Raw genomic sequence first — 20,627 nt, 5'->3', positions numbered from 1 at the left:
TTTTGGCAGTTCCTGTGATATGCAGGCTCCATAACCTCAGATCCCCTTTCTAAATTCAAGTTTGTTTAGTTCTGCTCATTGTTTTCTCATTTAGGGCAAACCCATTATTTTAACTGGGGACCCAATGCGAGGCTCTAGTCACCCATAGGGCATAATTTGAACAATCTTGTTAGAGATCCACTAGGAAATGCTTCATACCAAATATCAAAGGCCTAGACCTTGAACTTTCAAACTAGTTTTTTTCCCAGTGTAACTCTATGTTAAACTTGGGACCTCCAGGGCAGGGCCTCATTTCACCCAAGGGGAATAATTTTAAAATTTTGGTAGAGGAACACTAGGCAAGGTAACATAACAAATATCAAAAGCCTATGTCTTGCAGTTTCAGGCAAGATGATTTTTATTTTTTTACCCTATATATTATGTCTACGTAAAACTTGAGAACCCCGGGGCAGAGCTCTTTTCAACCAAGGGGCATAATTTGAACAATTTTGGCAGAAGACCACAAGACAATGCAAATGTCCAAATATCAAAAGCCTAGGCCATGCAGTATTAGACAAGGAGATTTTAAAAGGTTTTTTCTTATGTAAGTTTATGATAAACTTGAGAGCCCCCTGGGCAGGGCCTCTTTTCATCCCAGGGCTATAATTTGAACAATTTTGGTAGAGGCCTACAAGGCAATGCTTCATATCAAAGGCATAGGTCTTGTGGTTTCAGACAGAAAGATTTTCAAAGTCTTTTTCCTGTATAAGTCTATGTAATACTTGTGACTCCCGGGGCGGTGCCTCCTTTCACCCCAGGGGCAAAATTTGAACGATCTTCACAGAAGACCTTCTAATGATGTCACATGCCAAACATCAACGCTCTAAGCCTCTCGGTTTTTGACAAGAAGATTTTTTAAGTTTTTCCTTCCGGTTATCATTGCAACCAGAGTTCTGCATGGAATTCAATTCTTTGAATAATTTTGAAAGGGGAGCACCCAAGGATCATTCCTGTGGAGTTTGGTGTAACTTTGTCCAGTAGTTTTCAAGAAGAAGATCTTTTTAGAAAATGTTAACGGACGGACGACACACGGCGCACGACATATGACGCACGATTCACGACAAACGACGGACATTGAGCGGTCACAAAAGCTCACCATGAGCCTTGGGATCAGGTGAGCTAACATTCTACGGAGAATAAAACGAGCAGCTAAATGTTTCATAAGGAGTATCGTTTTTTCATTAAACTTTATCTTTTGTGTGTAGCATGCATTCAGGTATACAAGTGTGACAATAAAAATCGGAAAGAAATCGGAAAATATTTCCCTACAATACAAACAGTTCTTTGAGAAATTTTGATGCTTAAAACTTGCGCGTGAAATGGGGGATTGGGAAAATGTTAGACAATACAGTGAAAACGAAGTCGGTGACCCCCGATTTCTTTCGCTCATTTAACTCCCTGAGGCCGATATCATAATATACCTGCTGCGGCGAGATAAGAATTACCACCTGACGTCGAAGAACATTATCTGATCTTATCATAATCACACTCACATGCAGTCAATTGAAATCATGCATTGAAATATTATTAACATGGGTGTAAATCAAACTATACTTATAAAATCTTCCAAGTTTAAACAAATATCTATATATATCCACTTTCGTCCGTAACTTATATCCAAATAGAATAATAATTTCACTTCGAAACATTCACCATTTTTACACACCTATTGCGTTTAATAAATATTTGAACATTTCCGATTTTATTACTTTTTCCACATGTAAACACATTAAATTCCAATAAATAGAAATACATTAACACAGAGTATTTAGATCAGCATTACTCAAAATTAACACCCTTTTTTGAGTTAATATCGATGGTTTATTTTGATGTTAATTAATTTCTAAATATGTACACAAACTTTGTGTGACACGCACTGAGACAAGTTAAGTTGTAATATTTACACCCATCTTTGAAGAATTATTAAATTTACAAAAAGCGTTTATTAACACTCATTTTTATGTATGAAACATGTTTTGCTGTGTTATTTTAATCCATTTGAATTTAATGCGAGGTAAGTGTACGAAGATTTCAGCTTTCTAAAACTTAACGTTTTCCGACCATTCGTTTCTCTAATAATGAAATTTCACCGTCGGAATCATCATCCGACGGAACTGATATGTCAAAATCAGCATAATAATGAATATTTTCTTCAATGTAAGAAAAATCTCTGGCAGCCGACATTATTTTAATCTTTTGAAATATAGTATGAACGAAACACAGCGGAGTTCGTCTTTTTTATTTCCTTTACCGCATATTTACAAACATTAATTTTAACAAGGAAACTAGCTTTTAGCATAATTAATAATTGTAACATCTAAGAAATAATAGCCGGTATGCAAGATAATTTTGTTTTTATCAGGATTATCAAAAATTAACAAGTATGTGACGTAATCAGCATGATCTCGGTGCCGCGACTTAACTCGTCAATCGCCGTCCTGGGGAGTCCTGATAACGCGCGTAAAGTCGGATATCGACGCTACGGGGGTAGAAAATATAGCGCCTTTAGTCGCATTTCGGCCCCAAGGAGTTAACAGTAATTTAGATGATAACTTAAGTATTTCAAAAAATCAACGGGACAGTTTTTACCCACTACTTAGTCAATCCGCTAGGAAACAGTAATTTCGTAAACAGATTTTGGCATGGTTTTTGCATAAAGTAAGCATTCCGTCGGCATAGCTGAAAAATAAATCACCTTAACTCCCTGAAGCCGATGTCGTAACATACCTGCTGCGGCGAGATAAGAATTACCACTTGACGTCGAAGAACATAATATGATCCACACTCACATGCAGTCAATTGAAATCATTCAGAGAAACATTATTAACTTGGGTGTAAATTAAAATAAACTTACAAAATCTTTTAAGTTTAAACAAATATCTTTATATTCAATTTCGTCCGTAGTTTATATCCAAATAGAATAATATTTTCACTTCGAAATATTCACAAGTTTAACACACCTATTGCGTTTAATAAATTTTTGAACATTTCTGATTTTCTTACTTTTTTTTCACATGTAAACACATTAAATTCCAACTAGAAAATGCTTTTGTAAAAAAGCGCATGTCTCCCCCAATGCAAAGTCCTATAGGCAAGAAGTCAATAGGGGTCAGGAGCGAAAGTCAAAGAGACACTGATGGTTGGCTGCAATAGGGATCATTTACTTGGCATGTCCAGTCATCCCGCTATATTTCAACACTCTTGGCCTAGTGGTTCTCAAGTCACTGTTCAGGCTTTTGTGACCTTGACCTTTGATCAAGTGACCTCAAAATAAATAGGGGTCATCTACTCTGCATGTCCAATCATCCTATTAAGTTTCAACATTGTAGGTCAAGTGGTTCTCAAGTTATTTCCAAAAAATGATTTTTTTCATGAACAGGCCACTGTGACCTTGACCTTTAATAGACTGACCCCAAAATCAACAGGGATCATCTACTCTGCATGTTCAATCATAGTATGAAGTTTCAACATTCTGGGTCAAGTGGTTCTCAAGTTATTCATCGGAACTGGTTATCAATGTTCAGGCCCCTGTGACCTTGACCTTTGACGGAGTGACCCCAAAAACAATAGGGGTCATTTACTCTGCATGAACAATCATCCTATGAAGTTTCAACATTCTGGGTCGACAGGTTCTCAAGTTATTGATTGGAAATGGTTTTCCATGTTCAGGCCCCTGTGGCCTTGACCTTTAACAGAGTGACCCTAAAATTATTAGGGGTCATCTACTCTGCATGACCAATCATCCTATGAAGTTTCATCATTCTGGGTTAAGTGGTTCTCAAGTTACTGACCGGAAATGGTTTTCAATGTTCAGGCCCCTGTGACCTTGACCTTTCACAGAGTGAATCCAAAATCGTCAGGGTTCATCTGCTCTGCATGACCAATCATCCCATTAAGTTTCAACATTCTGGGTCAAGTGGTTCTCAAGTTACTGATCGGAAATGGTTTTCAATGTTCAGGCCCCTGTGACCTTGACCTTTAATGGAATGACCCCAAAATCGACAGGGGTCATCTACTTTGCATGTACAACCATCCTGTGAAGTTTCAACATTCTGGGTTAAGTGGTTCTCTAGTTATTGGTCGGAAATTGTTTTCAATGTTCAGGCCCCTGTGACCTTGACCTTTGACAGAGTGACCCCAAAATCAAAAGGGGTCATCTACTCTTCATGACCAATCATCCTATGAAGTTTCAACATTCTGGGTCAAGTGGTTCTCTAGTTATTGATCAGAAACGGTTTTCAATGTTCAGGCCCCTGTGACCTTGACCTTTGACAGAGTGACCCCAAAATCAATAGGCGTCATTTTCTCTTCATGACCAATCATCCTATGAAGTTTCAACATTCTGGGTCAAGTGGTTCTCTAGTTATTGATCGGAAATGGTTTTCAATGTTCAGGCCCCTGTGACCTTGACCTTTGACGGAATGACCCCAAAATCAATAGGGTTTATCTACTCTTCATAATCAATCATCTTGTGAAATTTCAACATTCTGTGTCAAGTGGTTCTCTAGTTATTGATTGGAAATGGTTTTCAATGTTCAGGCCCCTGTGACCTTGACCTTTGACGGAGTGACCCCAAAAACAATAGAGGTCGTCTACTCCAGCAGCCCTACAACCCTATGAAGTTTGAAAGTTCTAGATCAAATGGTTCTCCAGTTATTGCTCGGAAATAAAGTGTGACGTACGGACGGACGGACCGACGGACGGAAGGACGGACGGACGGACGGACGGACAGGGCAAAAACAATATGTCTCCTGGGGGAGACATAATAAATAGAAATACATTATAACACAGAATATTTACATAAGCATGACTTAAAATTTACACCCGTTTTGTGTGAATATGGATGGTTTATTTTGATGTATCTACTATTTCTTAACATGTACACAAATGTTCTGTGACACGCGCTGAGACAGTTAAGTTGTAATATTAACATTCATCTTTGAATAATTATTAAATTTACAAACATGCGTTCATTTGCATACATTTTTTGCATTTTATGAAACATGTTTTGTTGTGTTATTTTTATCCATTTGTATGGTATGCGATATAAGTGTACGAATATTTCAGCCTTCTAAAACTTAACAACGTAACATTTTCCGACCATTCATTTCTCTGATAATGGAATTTCATCGTCGGAATCATCACCCGACGGAACTGATATGTCAGAATCAGCATGGTAATGAATATTTTCTTCATTTTAAGAAAGATCTCTGGCCGACGACATTATTTTACTTTTTTGAAATACAGTATGAACGAAACACAGCGGAGTTCGTCTTTTTATTTCCTTTACATGACCGCATAGTTATAAACATTTATTTTAACAAGGAAACTGATTATTAGCACAATTAGTAATTATAACATCTAAGAAATAATAACCAGTATGCAAAATAATTTTGCTTTTGTCAGGATTATCAAAAATTAACAAGTATGTGACGCAATTAGCATGTTGTCGGTGCCGCGACTATACTCGTCAATCGCCGTCCTGGGGAGTCCTGAAAACGCGCGTATAGTTGCATATCGACGCTACAGGGGTAGAAAATATAACGCCTATAGTCGCATTTCGGCCCCAGGGAGTTAAAGAACAGGCCTGTTATATTAAACGAAAAACGATCTTTTTTTTTTAATTAAATAGACGCCCCAAAACTAAATTAATCGTAGTAAAAAACGGCAATATCACAACTATTTAGGGCTAGGATAAAATGTGATATTTCAACGCCCTTTGCGTAAAACGTTTGCATCTGACCTTATCAATAATTGTATATCGACTTAGGATCAGCTTTTGCTATCATATAAATATGTTATCAAGGATGCAACTTGTTTTTTTAACTTCCTTCTGGCCTGTTTCGTCGGGCCCTTAAAGGTGTTCCCTTGTTGCTCTGTCTTCTGCAAAGGCATTGAGTACATGCGTTTTAGGTTCTTAAGAATTGCATTTATAGATACGTAACCAGTGACCTAGTTTTTTTATCCCACATGACCAAATTCAAATTTGTCCATTTCATGAAAACAAACGTTCTGACAAAATTTCATGAAGATTGGAGCAAAAAGGTGGCCTCTATAGTGTATACAAGCTTTTCCTTTGATTTGACCTAGTGACCTAGTTTTTGATCCCACGTGATCAAGATTTGAAATCATCCAAGACTTCATGACAAACATTCAGACCAAGATATATGAAGAGAGAATCATAAATGCGCACCCCCAGGGTGTAAACAAGCTTATTCTTTTATTTGACCTAGTAACCTAGTTTTGGACCCTCATGACCCAAATAAAATTCACCAGAGATTAAATGCAGACAAACATTCTGACCAAGGTTCATGTACATCAGATAAAAATTGCAGCCCCTGTTGCACGCACAAGGCTTCTCTTTGCTTTCAGCAGGCGGCCTAGTGTTTTACTCTAGATGATACAGATTCAAACTTGGGTTACAAATCATCAAGATCATCATTTTGACCAAGTTTCATGAACGTGGCCTCTGGTCTGTTATCAAGCTTTTCCTTTTATTTGACCCCAAATTACCCAGATTGAACTTGACCTAGAGGGCATCAAGACAAACATTCTGACCAACAGACATGAGTTTCAAACTTAAACTGTAGACTCTAGAGTGTTTACTAGATTTTCCTTTGATCTGACCTCGTTTTTAACAAACATAATCGAGTTTCGAACTTGACCTAGAGATCATCAAGACAAACATTCTGACCAAGTTTCATGAAGACTGAGTCACAACTGTGGAATCTAGAATGTTTACAAGCTTTTCCTTTGATTTTACCTGGTGACCTAGTTTTTGATCCAATATAACCTAGTTTCAAACTAGATCTACTGATCATCAAAACAAACATTCTAGCCAAGTTTCATATAAAATAGGTCATCACTGTGGCCTCTAGAGTGTTCACAAGCTTTTCCTTTGATTTGACCGGGTGACCTAGTTTTGACCCCAGCTTCTAACTTGTTCTAGAGGTCATTAAGAAAAACTTTCTGACCAAATTTCACAAATAATTGTGTCGGTGCGACGTTCAACCCAACAAAACTAGAGCTATCACTGAAGGTGATGAATGAATCCCCCGCACGCACTGACACTGTACATTGCAATTTGACGCTCATAATTGTGTGGACTGTATGTATATAGACTCTATGTATATAGTATAAAAACAAAAATCTAAGTTTCATTGTAACAGCCCAGTTATTCCCCCAGTTAGTTATTCCCCGGGGAAAAAATCAACTTGTTGCTTCCGCCCCCTGGTTGGTTTTTCCCCCTAGATTTCGTACATAAACAAGGGAGAGAAAAACAACCGGTTGGTTTTTTCTCCCCCCTAGTTGGTTTTCCCCCTAGTTTTTGTGCATAAACAAGGGAGAAAAAACAACTGTTGGATTTTTCTCCTCCCTGGTTGTTTTCCCCCTAGTTGTTGTGCATATACAAGGAAAAACAACGGTTCCCCCCCCCCTGGTTGCTTTTCCCCCATAATAACTTTAGTAAGTTTTTGTGCGAGGGAAAATAAAACAACTGGTTGGTTTCCCCACTGGTTATCCCCCCCCCACCAGTTTTGTGCATAAACAAGGTAGAAATAAACAACTGGTTGTTTTTTCCTCCCCCACCCCACCCGACAGTTTTTGTGCATAGACAAAGGGAAAAAACTTGTTGTTTTTTTTTCTTCCCCCCTAGTTGGTCCCCCCACACACACCCCTAGTTTTTGTGCAAAACCGGGGAGAAAAAAAGCAACTGGTTGGTTTTTTCTTCCTTCTGGTTGTCACCCCAACTCCTCCTAGTTTTGTGCATAAACAAGGGAGAAAAACCCAACCAGTTGTTTTTTATCCCCCCTGGTTGTTTCTTTCCCCTATAAAGTATGTAATTAATAGACGGTGAAGGGAAATGAAATTGATTAGTTGCCGTCACCACCTCCTGCAGTATGTATGGTATGGTATTTTATGGTATGATATGGTATAATATGTATGTATCAGAAACTGACCAGTTGGTTTTCTCCCACACTCCCAGTGTGCATATGCATGTCTGAATATAACATAGTGAAGCTGGGAAGAAACTGAATAGATGGTACTTTCACCCCCTAGTGTGCATGTATTTGCATGTTTGAATAATACACGGTGAAGTGGGTGATGGGGAGGGGGGTGGGTGGTGGGGGGTGGGGGGAGGAAAAGACAAAATGGTTCTTTCCAGTGTGCATGTGTTTTCATGTCTGAATAACAGATGGTGAAGATTATTATTATTATTATACCAAGGCGCTTTACATAGTTCAAATGCAGCCACACAGGGCGCATAATTCATCTTCTATTAGTACAGACACACAGCGATCTGACCAGAGGGACAGAGTGAGACAAAGCCCCCACGACAGAGGGATCAGAAATCAGATACAGGCTTGTCTGGCTAACTTAGCATAGCTCGTTGCGAATAGACAGCCTGGTTCTTTAACGCGCCCAGTGTATAGCACTGATACACGCAAGGATTGCCTGGGTTCCTGACCAATACACCTCTAGTTGGGTGGGAAACACTGAAAAGCGTTTCTGAAAATTCCCGAGTAGCTGCCGGGGATCGAACCCCCGACCTCAGGATTGGAAGGCCAGTGTGCAAACCACTGAGCTATCCGTCCACCCATGATGGAAGATGGAAGAAAATGTCTAGTTGGTTCTAAATCTTTCCACCCTGTACGTATGTATGTATCTGCATGTCTGAATAATACAAAAAGAAGGAGAAGGAAAGTGTCTAGTTGGTTTTAAATCTTTCCACCCTGGTATGTAAGTGTATGCATATCTGAACAATACACAGTGAATTAGATCGAACTGACTAGTTGATCCTTTCCTCCAAGGTATGCATGAATCTGCATGTCTGAATAATTCACTGCGAAGCGGGGAGAAACCGACTATTTGGTTCCAGTGTGCATGTACAATGTATCTACATATCTGAATGATACACTGTGCATGACGGGGGAAGAAACTGGCTGGTTGGTTCTTTCCCCCTAGTACGTATGTTTCTACATGTGTGAATAATAGGCGGCGAAGGGGGAATACACTGACTGGTTGGTTCTTTCCCCCTAGTACGTATGTGTCTACATGTGTGAATAATAGGCGGTGAAGTGGGAAGAAACTGACTGCTTGGTTCTTACTCCCCTAGTATATATGTGTCTGCATGTGTTAATCAAAGGCCTGAAGGGCCTGAGTCGGCTGATGATTGATGTACTGACAGTATAGTGTACCAGTTTCAGTTTGTTTTTAGTTTTTCCCCAACTAAAGAGAGATTTTGTTACAATAAATGAAATGAACATTCGGTCGATGCCTAGTAAAACTTTGATTGACATTATACAAGTATTTAAACCCAATATATTTCTCTAAATATGAAGAGTGGTTCGCAAAAATAAAAATGTTGAAAGTACAAACTACAATTTGACAGCTGACACTAAGATACTGCCCATGACTTTATATATTTTTCCAGTAAACATTTGCCTCCGGCATTGCCAAAAGAGGCAATTATCGGCTGGTATATATTCGCAAATGATAAAATTTGAATATGATAATTTATAATATTAAAATTTTACAGCGCGGATTGCCACATACAATTTGTAACGGATGGACGAAAGAACTGATATTTTACAGATATTATAATGGGCCTGGCAATAGCCTTGTCATATGTTAGGTATTGTTCAATCATATTACAAGTGATGTCAATTTAAAGAATACTTACTTTTGCGTTTAGAGATACATGTATGTAAATGTTGCCGAGTGTCAATATATAGTGTAACCGATATTAATAAATGCAGTTCTTTTTTAGTTAAAACTATCATTTTGTATTTCAGACTTGTTAACCCCTTTAAAATCATGTCTGTTATCCCGAAGTCCATCCACTTTCAATTATCCGTTTTGATTCATGTAGACAGACAGGTCCAGACTGGGCAGAAAAAATGTTTGAGTCATTTTTACGTGGTCGGTAGCAGGGAGGGTGTGGGGAGGGGTGTTTCTTTCCGCTTTAAATTGCAGTCAGATTTTGAAATGGGCATTGCGGCAGGTGGTAAAAGGGCAAATGTATCAAACTGTAAAGTGGGGGAAGGGTGTGGGAGGATACCCCCTCCTGCAAGTAGGGTTTGGGGTATTACCACAAGAAATTTTTGAATATATAGACCCTTGATACAGCCTTTGGTGCGATTTTAACTTAAAATCTTCTGTTTCAATTTCTAAATATTACCAAGATTCTTTCTAGTATTACAATAACCAAAGTATGACTGTCACTTCATCTTTTTACTTTCAGAGCACGCCTCAGGACTAGAATATGAGTCTGATATAGATTACATGTAGGTGTAATAAAAATGAATTCTAGAATCATTTCTGTTACAATAATATCTATCATGTATGTTACTTGAATGTTAAAATTTCATAACACAGCTCGATATTTACCCAAAATATTATATCCGGATACGATTACACTTTTCTCCAGTTTTAACAATATATTTTACAAATTGTGATGATACGAAGACATTTAGCAGCAATTGGCAGTATCTGACATTGAAGTTTATGGTTAAATTACCTCTTATTTAAATCTTTTCATAAAAAAGTTGTTTCGTTTTGTCAAAGCAGCCAAACATAGACGATCTACTTTCGATTTCAAAAACTACAAGAAAATACAATTTAATGTTTCGCCGATTTGTTTTTTTTTCTCGAAAAATAAGAAATTAAATCATTTTTAATATCAGTAGTAACTAAACAAACCAGTAAGAGCTTCTTCTTCCGATAATTTATCCGTTTACTGACTGCAAAATTCAACCCACGCAAAGTCGTAGAAGCGTTGTTATAAACAGGTCACGCGTGTTCGCCGACAAGTGTCCAGAATGTAGTTAGGATTCATCCGCGAAGTGTCGCGGAGAATTAACGTACTGCACATATCTTATTCGGGTCATTTAAAATGAAGCTGTCATAATTTAATTTCATCGATGTGGTAAACTCTTTGATAAGAGACATTCCAATGCTTTCAGAAACTCACTCAATAAAATACTAGCAGTATGTTCTGGAACTATATTTTGTCTTTCGCTGGATGTTACGCAAGCTTTGTAAGCCTAAAATGCACAGCGCAATAAATTTGTTATTTGCGCAATGATTTTAAAGATTATTTTTTGTTTGTTTGTTTGTTTTGGGTTTAACGCCGTTTTTCAACAGTATTTCAGTCATGTAACGGCGGGCAGTTAACCTAACCAGTGTTCCTGGATTCTGTACCAGTACAAACCTGTTCTCCGCAAGTAACTGCCAACTTCCCCACATGAATTATCAGAGGTGGAGGACGAATGATTTCAGACACAATGTCTTTTATCAAATCGTCACGGAGAACATACGCCCCGCCCGAGGATCGAACTCGCGACCCCGTGATCCGTAGACCAACGCTCTCCCTACTGAGCTAAGCGGGCGGGCGCGATTATTTTTTGAAACGGACCGGGTAACAAATGGATAATTTGGCTAATAAGTTAATATGCAGTTTTTATTTGAATTTGTGAACATCAAATTTGCTATTTTGTGACAAAAGGGCATACAATTCGTCACCATAATCATATGCGCAAATGTATTACCAAATCCCGCAGAATCGTTATGCGTGTTTATGCTTAATGAGTTACCGCGGAAGAAAATACGTGGCTTTATTCGAGTATTGCACAACTACAAGTAATAAATATGACAGATTACATCGTATATTGGTCATAGCAAATAGGATTGACATAAAAGAAATTCATTCGATCAATGAACTCTTTGAAATTAGAGACAATCTAATGGAACTACATCACTTCGCTGTGTTGTGAGGCCATTTAAGAATGAGAAATCGGGCGATAGCAAGGACTCGTCAAACGCTTGACAGCGTTTAGCCGACTCAATAATGGTGACTAATAGGCGGTGAAGGGGGAAGAAACTGGCTGGTTGGTTCTCTCCCCCGTCGTATGTATGTATCTTCACGTGTGATTAATGTACAGTAAAGGGGGAAGAAACTGACTGGTATGGTTCTTTCCCCTAGTGTGTATGTATCTACATGTGAGAATAATAGACGGAGAAGGGGGAAGAAATGACTGGTTGGTTCTTTTCCCCTGGTATGTATGTGTCTGCATGTGTGAATAATAGGCGGTGAAGGGGGAAGAAACTGACTGGTTGGTTCTTTCCCCCCTAGTATGTATGTGTCTGCATGTGTGAATAATGGTGAATAATAGGCGGTGAAGGGGAAAAAATCTGACTGGTTGGTTCTTACCCCCTGGTGTATATGTATGTACATGTGTGAATAATAGGCAGTAAAGGGGGAAGAAAATGATTGGATGGTTCTCTCCCCCCCTAGTATGTATGTATCTACATGTGTGATTAATGTACAGAAAAAGGTGAAAAAACTGACTAGATGGCTCTTTCCCCCTAGTGTGTATGTACCTACATGTGTGAATAATAGACGGCGAAGAGGGAAGAAACTAACTGGTTTGTTCTCCCCCCCCCCCCCCCCCCCACACACACACTAATATGTACAAGTGTATGTGTCTACATGTGTGAATAATAGGCAGTGATGGGGGAAGAAACTGACTGGTTGGTTCTTTACCTTTAGCGTATATGCATCTACATATGTGAGTTATAGGCGTTGAGGGGGGAAGAAACTGACTGGTTGGTTCTTTCCCCGCTAGTATGTACAAGTGTATGTGTCTACATGTGTGAATAATAGGTGGTAAAGGGGGAAGAAAATGACTGGTTGGTTCTCTTCCCCCTAGTATGCATGTGTCTGCATGTGTGATTAGTGTACAGTAAAGGGGGAAGAAACTGACTAGTTGGTTCTTTCCCTCTAGTGTGTATGTATCTATATGTGTGAATAATAGGCGGTAAATGTGGAAGAAAATGACTGGCTGGTTCTTTCCCCCTAAGTATGTACAAATGTATGTGTCTACATGTGTGAATAATAGGCGGTGAAGGGGGAAGAAAATGACTGGTTGGTTCTCTCCCCCCTGGTATGTATGTGTCTGCATTTGTGAATAATGTACAGTAAAGGGGGAAGAAACTGACTAGTTGGTTTTCCCCCTAGTGTGTATGTATCTACAAGTGTGAGTAATAGGCGGTGAAGGGGGAAAAACTGACTGGTTGGTTCTTTCCCCCATAGTATTTATGTGTCTTCATGTGTGAATAATATGCACAAAAACTAGTGGAGAAAACAACCAGGGAAAAAACCAACTCCCTGGTTTATGCATGGAAACTTAGTAGGGGGGGGGGGGGGGGGGGGGGGGTGGGAAACAACCAGGGAGGAAAGAAAAAAACCATCCTGTTGTTTTGTTGTTTTTTATGTCTCCCCCAAATGGAGAGACATATTGTTTTTACCCTGTCCGTCCGTCCGTTCACACTTTATTTCCGATCAATAACTGGAGAACTATTTGACCTAGAATCTTCAAACTTCATAGGGTGGCAGAGCTTATGGAGTAGACGACCCCTATTGCTTTTGGGGTCACTACATCAAAGGTCAAGGTCACAGGTGCCGGAAAATGGAAAACCATTCCCGATCAGTAACTTGAGAACCCTTTAACCCAGAATGTTGAAACTTCATAGGATGATTGGTCATGCAGAGTAGATGATACCTCTTGATTTTGATGTCACTCTGTTAAAGGTCAAGGTCACAGGGGCCTTAACATGGAAAGTAATTTCCGATCAGTAACTTGAGAACCACTTGATCCAGAATGTTGAAACTTCATAGGATGATTGGTTGGTCATGCAGAGTAGATGAACCCTACTGACTTTGGGGCCACGTTGTTAAAGGTCAAGGCCACAGGGGCCTGAACATGGAAAACCATTTCCGATCAATAACTTGATCATGGACAACCGTATCCAATTCATAACTTGAGAACCACTAGTTGTTTTTTCTCCCTTGTTTATGCACAAAAACTACGGGAAAAAACAACCAGCTGCTTTTTTCTCCCTTGTTTATGCACAAAAACTAGGTGGGGTGGGGGGAACCAACCAGAGAGGGGGAGGGGAAACCAACCGGTTGATTTTTTCCTCGGGGAAAGAATCAATCAGTTGTTTTTTCCCCGGGGAAAAATGACTCGGGAAAAATCTGACCATTACACCATAACGCTGCAGAATTTTTTTCTAAACAAGAGAGCCAAGATGACCCTAGGTCGCTCACCTGAGAAACACACCATAACACACCATAACAGCGTAAACATGTTTGACCTAGTGATTTCATGGATAAAAAGAATTCTGACCAATTATCATTAAAATTGGAGCAAATAATCTTGAGTATAAATAAGTATTTTCTTTGATTTGACCTAGTGGCCTAGTTTTTGACCCCAGATGACCCATATTCGAACTCAACCTAGACTTCATCAAGGCTATCATTCTAACCTAATTTCATGAAGATCAATTGAAAAATATAGCCTCTATCGCATACACAATGGTTTTCTTTGATTTGAAACTTGACCTAGATTTTATCAATGCATTTATTCTGACCAAATTTCATGAAGATTAATTGAAAAATACAGCCTCTATTACATACACAAGGTTTTTCTTTGATTTTACCCAGTGACTTACTTTTTGACCCCAGATGACCCATTTTCAAATTCCTCCTAGATTTCATTAAGGTTATCATTATGACTTAATTTCAGGAAGAACAATTGAAAAATACTACCTCTATCGCCTATACAAGCTTTTCATTTGATTTGACCTAGTGACCTACTTTTTGAACCCAAATAATCCATACTCAAACTTTACCTAGATTTTATCAAGGCAAATATTCTGACCAAAATTCATGAAGATTAATTGAAAAATACAGCCTCTAGCGCATACACCAGGTTTTTCTTTGATTTGACCTATTGACCTAGCTTTTGACTCCAGATAACCCATTTTCAAACATGGCCTAGATTTTATCAAGGCAATCATTCTGACCAAATTTCATGAAGATTAATTGAAAAATACAGCCTCTATCACATACAAAACGTTTTTCTTTGATTTGACCTAGTGACCTAGTTTTCAATTCCAGATAACCCATTTTCGAACTTGGCTTAGATATTGTCAAGTTAATTATTCTGACCAAAATTCATGAAGATTAATTAAAAAATACAGCCTCTATCGCATACATAATGTTTTTCTTTGGTTTGACCTAGTGACCTAGTTTTTGACCCCAGATAATCTATTTTCAAACACGGCCTAGATTTTATCAAAGTTATCATTCTGACCAAATTTCATGAAGATCAGATGAAAAATACAGCCTCTATCGCATACAAAAGCTAAATGTTGACAGACGACAGATAGTCAGACAGACGACAGACGACGGACGCCGGACATCGAGTGATCAGAAAAACTCACCTGAGCATTGCTCAGGTGAGCTAAAATCTAACATGCACCATGCACAAGTAAGGTTGGTACTGATCATTTGTGTGAAGTTTCATTAAATTGTGTGCAATAGTTCGGGAGATAAGGCGCGCACAAGATTGCATATGCAGACTATGTATATAGTATAGTAACAAAAAACATAGTCCCATAACTGTGCAGATTTTTTTTTCAGAAAGAATCTCACATGCAACTACTATTTTTACTGATCACTTGTGAGAAGTTTCATTTAATTGTGTCAAGGCGAAGAGGAGTAATGGTGCACACAATATCGTGTCTACAGACAGACGGACGGACGAACGGACAGATAACCTGAAACCAGTATAGCCTCCCCCTTAACACTTCGATGTTCAGGAGTGGTGGTACAATAAATAAATAAAACAAATGGGAAATGTGACCTCTAGAGTAATAACAAGGTTTTTCTATGATCTGACCTGAGGTATTACAGTTCTGAACTTGATCTAGATTAGTAAAAAAAAGAAAACACGCTCAATTTTGAAAACTGTATAACTTATCTTAAAATAAGAATAAAACTATAAAATGAAATTATAACACTGATAAGCAGCCTATTAACTCAACATAAAGCCATCTGGTCTGAATTTGAAAAATGCTAAACTTGTCATAAAAAGGAAAAGTACAGTAGTTAAGGAGCATATACTACATCATATAACTCCAAGTCAGAAGTTATAACTGCGAGCTTTATATCAGACATCTTTTCTTTCACTCGCTCATTCCATGTTTTGTCTTCTTTTTTCTCTCTTTTAAATTAAGTTATATTTCATAACAATACATCGTACAATTGCAAAAACAAAAGGTGATTGTCATAGGTCATTATAGTCCAATAAGAGTTAGTATGTTTAAAATGTTTATGTATGTAATTGTTATATGTGTGAAGAAGAAACAAGTGGGGCATTGATCCTAAAGCGCTCGTCTGTGTACAAGGCTTCAAGTGTGTTTGTATTAGTACAGACTTAGGTTTCTTCTATGTTAGCTTATAGTATATACATTTCACACATAGTGTTAAACCTAGGGCAATAATTTGAATAGTTACGGTAGAAATTATAAATCTGATATCATATGCCATAAAGCAAGGCCCTAGCCATTATTGATTCAAAGAGAAGGAGATTTTCAAAGTTTCTTATATAAAAGCCTATAGTCCATGTCAGACGCAGGGACGTGGCCATTGTTTTTACTTTAGGGTAATTATGGTAGAGAGTCAACCCCTTATATCAAATACCAAATGTTAAAGCTCTAGATAAAAGGATTTTTAAAGCCTGATAGCTAAAAACCTATTTTTAACCAAAAGACCCATATGTTCTATGAACCGGAACCATTTGCACAACTTTGAAAGAGAACATTTGTGTAAAATTTAATCAAAATCCATTCCCTGGTTTTGGAGGAAATATTGTTTAAAGAAATTGTTGATGAAAAATGAAAAAGCCCTCTGGCGGACATGGTTCTTGACGAAACAGAAAAAATTGAGCAATATTTGTAGAAGGTCACATAAGAACCATTTGTGTTAAATTATTTTAAAATCGGGCTAGCAGTTTCACACAAGAACATTTTTAAAGTTTCCACTATATACATATAGGAAAAAGTGACCACGCCCTCTGGCGGCTATATGTTTTTACGAATCAAAATGATTTGAACAAACTTGGTAAAGGGTCACACGAGGACTATTTGTGTAAAATTATTTTAAAATTAGTCTAGCAGTTTCACACAAGAATATGTTTTAAATTTCCACTATATACATATAGGGAAAAGTGACCACACCCTCTTGCGGCCATGTTTTTTTCACGAATCAAAATAATTTGAAAAATCTTGGTAGAGAGTCACACAAGGACTATTTGTGTAAAATTATTTTAAAATCGGGAAAGCAGTTTCACACAAGAAGATTTTTTTAATTTCCACTATATACATATTGGGAAAAATGACCACGCCACCTGGCGGCCATGTTTTTTCACGTATCGGTATAATTTGAACAAGCTTGGTTGAGAGTCACACAAGGACTATTTGAGTAAAATTATTCTATAATCGGGCAAGCAGTTTCTAATAAGAAGACTGTTAAAGTTTTCACTAAACACATATAGAAAAAGTGACGACGCCCTCTGGCGGCCATGTGTTTTGACGAATCAAAATAATTTTTACAATTTTGGTAGAGGGTCACACAAGGACCATTTGTGTACAATCATTCTAAAATCGGTCCTGCAGTTTTACAAAAGAAGATTTTTCAAATTTCCACTATATACATATAGGGAAAAGTGACCATGCCCCTTGGTTTTTTGACAAATAGATACAATTTGAATAATCTTGGTAGAGGGTGACATAAGAACCATTTGTGCGAAATTATTTCAAAATCGGACCATTGGTTTAGGAGGATATATCGTTTGAAGATTTATCTATTTTTAGCTCTGGCGGCCCCGATTTGAAACCAAGTGGAACTGTCTGTATATCTTTGGTAGACGACTATCCAATGGACATTCATGCCAAGTTTCATCAAAATCCCTTTAGTGATTTTGGACAAGATGTCTTTTAAACACAATTATTGACGACGGACGCACGACGGACGAGGGACACAACGTGATCACAATAGCTCACCTAAAATACAGCACCCATAGCTTTAGGAATATTTTCCCAGTGAAAAAAGAGCAAAAATCTGTATCAGAATCAACCTAGATTTATCTAACCGGGTTACTTTAGTAAATCTGATAACTAGAAATCATTGAGTGAAGTAAAATTCAAATACATAATAGCTGTTACTCAGATATAGCTTGATGGTTACATCTAAAACTTTAACAATATTTTCTATGCTGAAAAGTTGGTCATGGTTTACATTAAATTCAACAAGAGTAATATTCAGTTTGTGTGATGACTGGCACGCATTGTGTGAGGTTTCATTACAGTACAATTATCAACTCCATATCTCTATCAATGACACAGACGGATTAAATGTATAGCTTTATATAAAAGGTTGCTTCATACCATTGATGCTCTTTTAATCTTAGTTACAGATTGATCCTTTAACGTCGCTTCTGGACATCCTTCAATGGACGGTTTTCTACCGGTTAGAAGCTCTCGCATAACTGCAATAAAGAGCATTTAAATCGTTACAAATTAGAAAGTTCATGAACATTTCTATATAGAAACTTCCGTATCTGTTTTTTTTATGTGCAGTTACAATAGCTTTGCGCTGAAACTATGATTTCATATGTTTTGTGCATTAAAGGCATCGGTAGTCATTCTCATTAACAGCAACACAGCCAGACGATTCCAACGCTTATCAGATTAGGGCCAAATATTTGGCAATGATACTAATTATTATATGCAAGACAATGTCTAATGTTTTTACTTAAAACCATGTAAAAGTGAACAAAGTTAATACAAGAGATATCAGAGCAAGTAAAGGAAGTACAGCCTGGCAATAAAAAATCACCTACAGGTTAATGGGCAATGAAAAGTACCCTTATTTAACAGATATGTATCTCTGTAAAGTTTGTTTTAGCAAACAAGAGGTCCAGTTGGGCCTATGATGCTCACCTGAGAAAGACCGTGAACCAAGTTTGTAAACACCCATCAGGCAGATAATTAAAAATTATTCAAAGTTGTTTTCATTTTTTTTTGCTGTCGCAGACTACAAAAGTGGCCAAGCGGGATTATTTGAACAAATATAATAGATGGTAGATACCAATAAAATCTGTAAGAAAATCATTTGGACGCATAAAATGCAACCAAGCAAAATAATAGCAGACTCAGTTTGACTCAAGTCTGTTCATGAAAGGTAATGGAAAGTGCAACACATCTAACGCCTGCAGGCTTAAGCCGAACTCTGTTATACATGTATTGAGTTGACTCCGTGATCCAAAAGGACAAGAAAATATAACAACATTGAATCCAAGTACGGGAAGACTTTTTACAGCCGCCACATTGCTGTCAAGTCAAGAGGTTCGTGAAAAAGTGTCATTTGCAGGTTAATTTTCTATTTTTAGTTCTTGTGGTTCCTTAAGGGGGTTCAGCAAAACCAACGGGAAAACCACACAAAGATGCTACAGATGAAATGTTTAATAATACAGAAAGTGGTTCATCAGAGAAGTTGTTTAAACAATTTTGAGGATACTACAGACCAAGTTTGGTGAAGATGCATCAAGTGGTTCATGAGAAGAAATCATTTACAGTTCTTTTTTATGCTTAGTTTTGGTATAAGGAGTCAAGCAGAACCATCTGAAGATACTTTGAAGGTGCTTCAGACCAATTTTTGTAGTGATCTATCAAGCAAGTCATGTGAATAAATTGTTTAATTGTTAGCTCTGGCTAAAAAAAAAAGAGAAGACCGTACAGACCAAATTTGTTGATGAATCGAAAAAGTGGTTCATTAGACAATTTCGAAGAGAGAGGACCTAACAAGAATGCTACTAAGCTTAGTCATGATCAATTAGGCAGTTCATTAAAAGTTAAGTTAATGTTTTTTCTATGTTTACCGCGGCAGCCCATAAAAGCAGCAAAGCAGAACTTTTTGAACTAGAAATTGTAAAAGTGTTACTACCATTCCTGCCTATAGACATTTTTCACAAAACACATTGCATCCCAATACAACATCTTCTTCTAAAAAAGTTGGTAGGGAAAGAGGGAGGGGGCATTTTAATAATGTATACAAATCATAACTATATATAAAATAATTCATGAAAAGGTTATATAGTTTAAAAAGGTTATGTAATTTAAAAACTGTCTGGAAATCTATAACTTATGAATGCTTTCAAATATTAATATCTGTATTTAAAGCTTCCATGTTAGTGAAAGAAACTTGTGAAACAATTGTGCACTGTCTGGGAAATGTATGAAACTTGGTATGATTGTAAAAAGATGTACTATGCTTCATTTACGCCTGGGAAGCAGGTTGTGAATATTCAAAATGGCCACCAAAATTCATGATGGCCACCATGATTAAGATTTTTATAAGAAAACGCTCTAGCTTTGCATATGGCGAGAAAATAATGAAAGCAAGCATCATGATATAAGCTAATATTAAGCTACAAATAAGCTCTATATGCAAACAGAAAAAGTCCAATATTGTAGCATAAACCCAAGATGGCCACCACAAAATCATTTTCCACGAAATTCGAAACTTCAATTGGGCATAATGTGTGAAAAAATAATGAAACATTGCATTATCCTACATACATTTGTAAAACAATGGTAACACTGACATCGGATAGATAAATTCAATATGGCAAACAAAATTTAAGATGGCCGCCATAAAATAAGTTTTCAATGAAAATCTT

General features: G+C 37.5%; 1 protein-coding gene across 1 annotated transcript in view; it reads right to left on the bottom strand.

Annotated features, from left to right (window-relative positions):
- Positions 1 to 20,627, bottom strand: part of LOC123534596 (uncharacterized) — a 59,957-nt gene that overhangs the window by 11,264 nt on the left and 28,066 nt on the right. Inside the window, exon 5 of the mRNA XM_053534349.1 lies at positions 18,334 to 18,434. Coding sequence (XP_053390324.1) covers positions 18,334 to 18,434 — 101 coding nt within the window. The remainder of the gene's footprint in view (positions 1 to 18,333; positions 18,435 to 20,627) is intronic.

The sequence above is a fragment of the Mercenaria mercenaria genome, unplaced genomic scaffold (genome assembly GCF_021730395.1).
Source record: "Mercenaria mercenaria strain notata unplaced genomic scaffold, MADL_Memer_1 contig_3605, whole genome shotgun sequence".
Classification (NCBI taxonomy): domain Eukaryota; kingdom Metazoa; phylum Mollusca; class Bivalvia; order Venerida; family Veneridae; genus Mercenaria; species Mercenaria mercenaria.
This window is presented reverse-complemented; position numbering and strand designations above follow the sequence as displayed.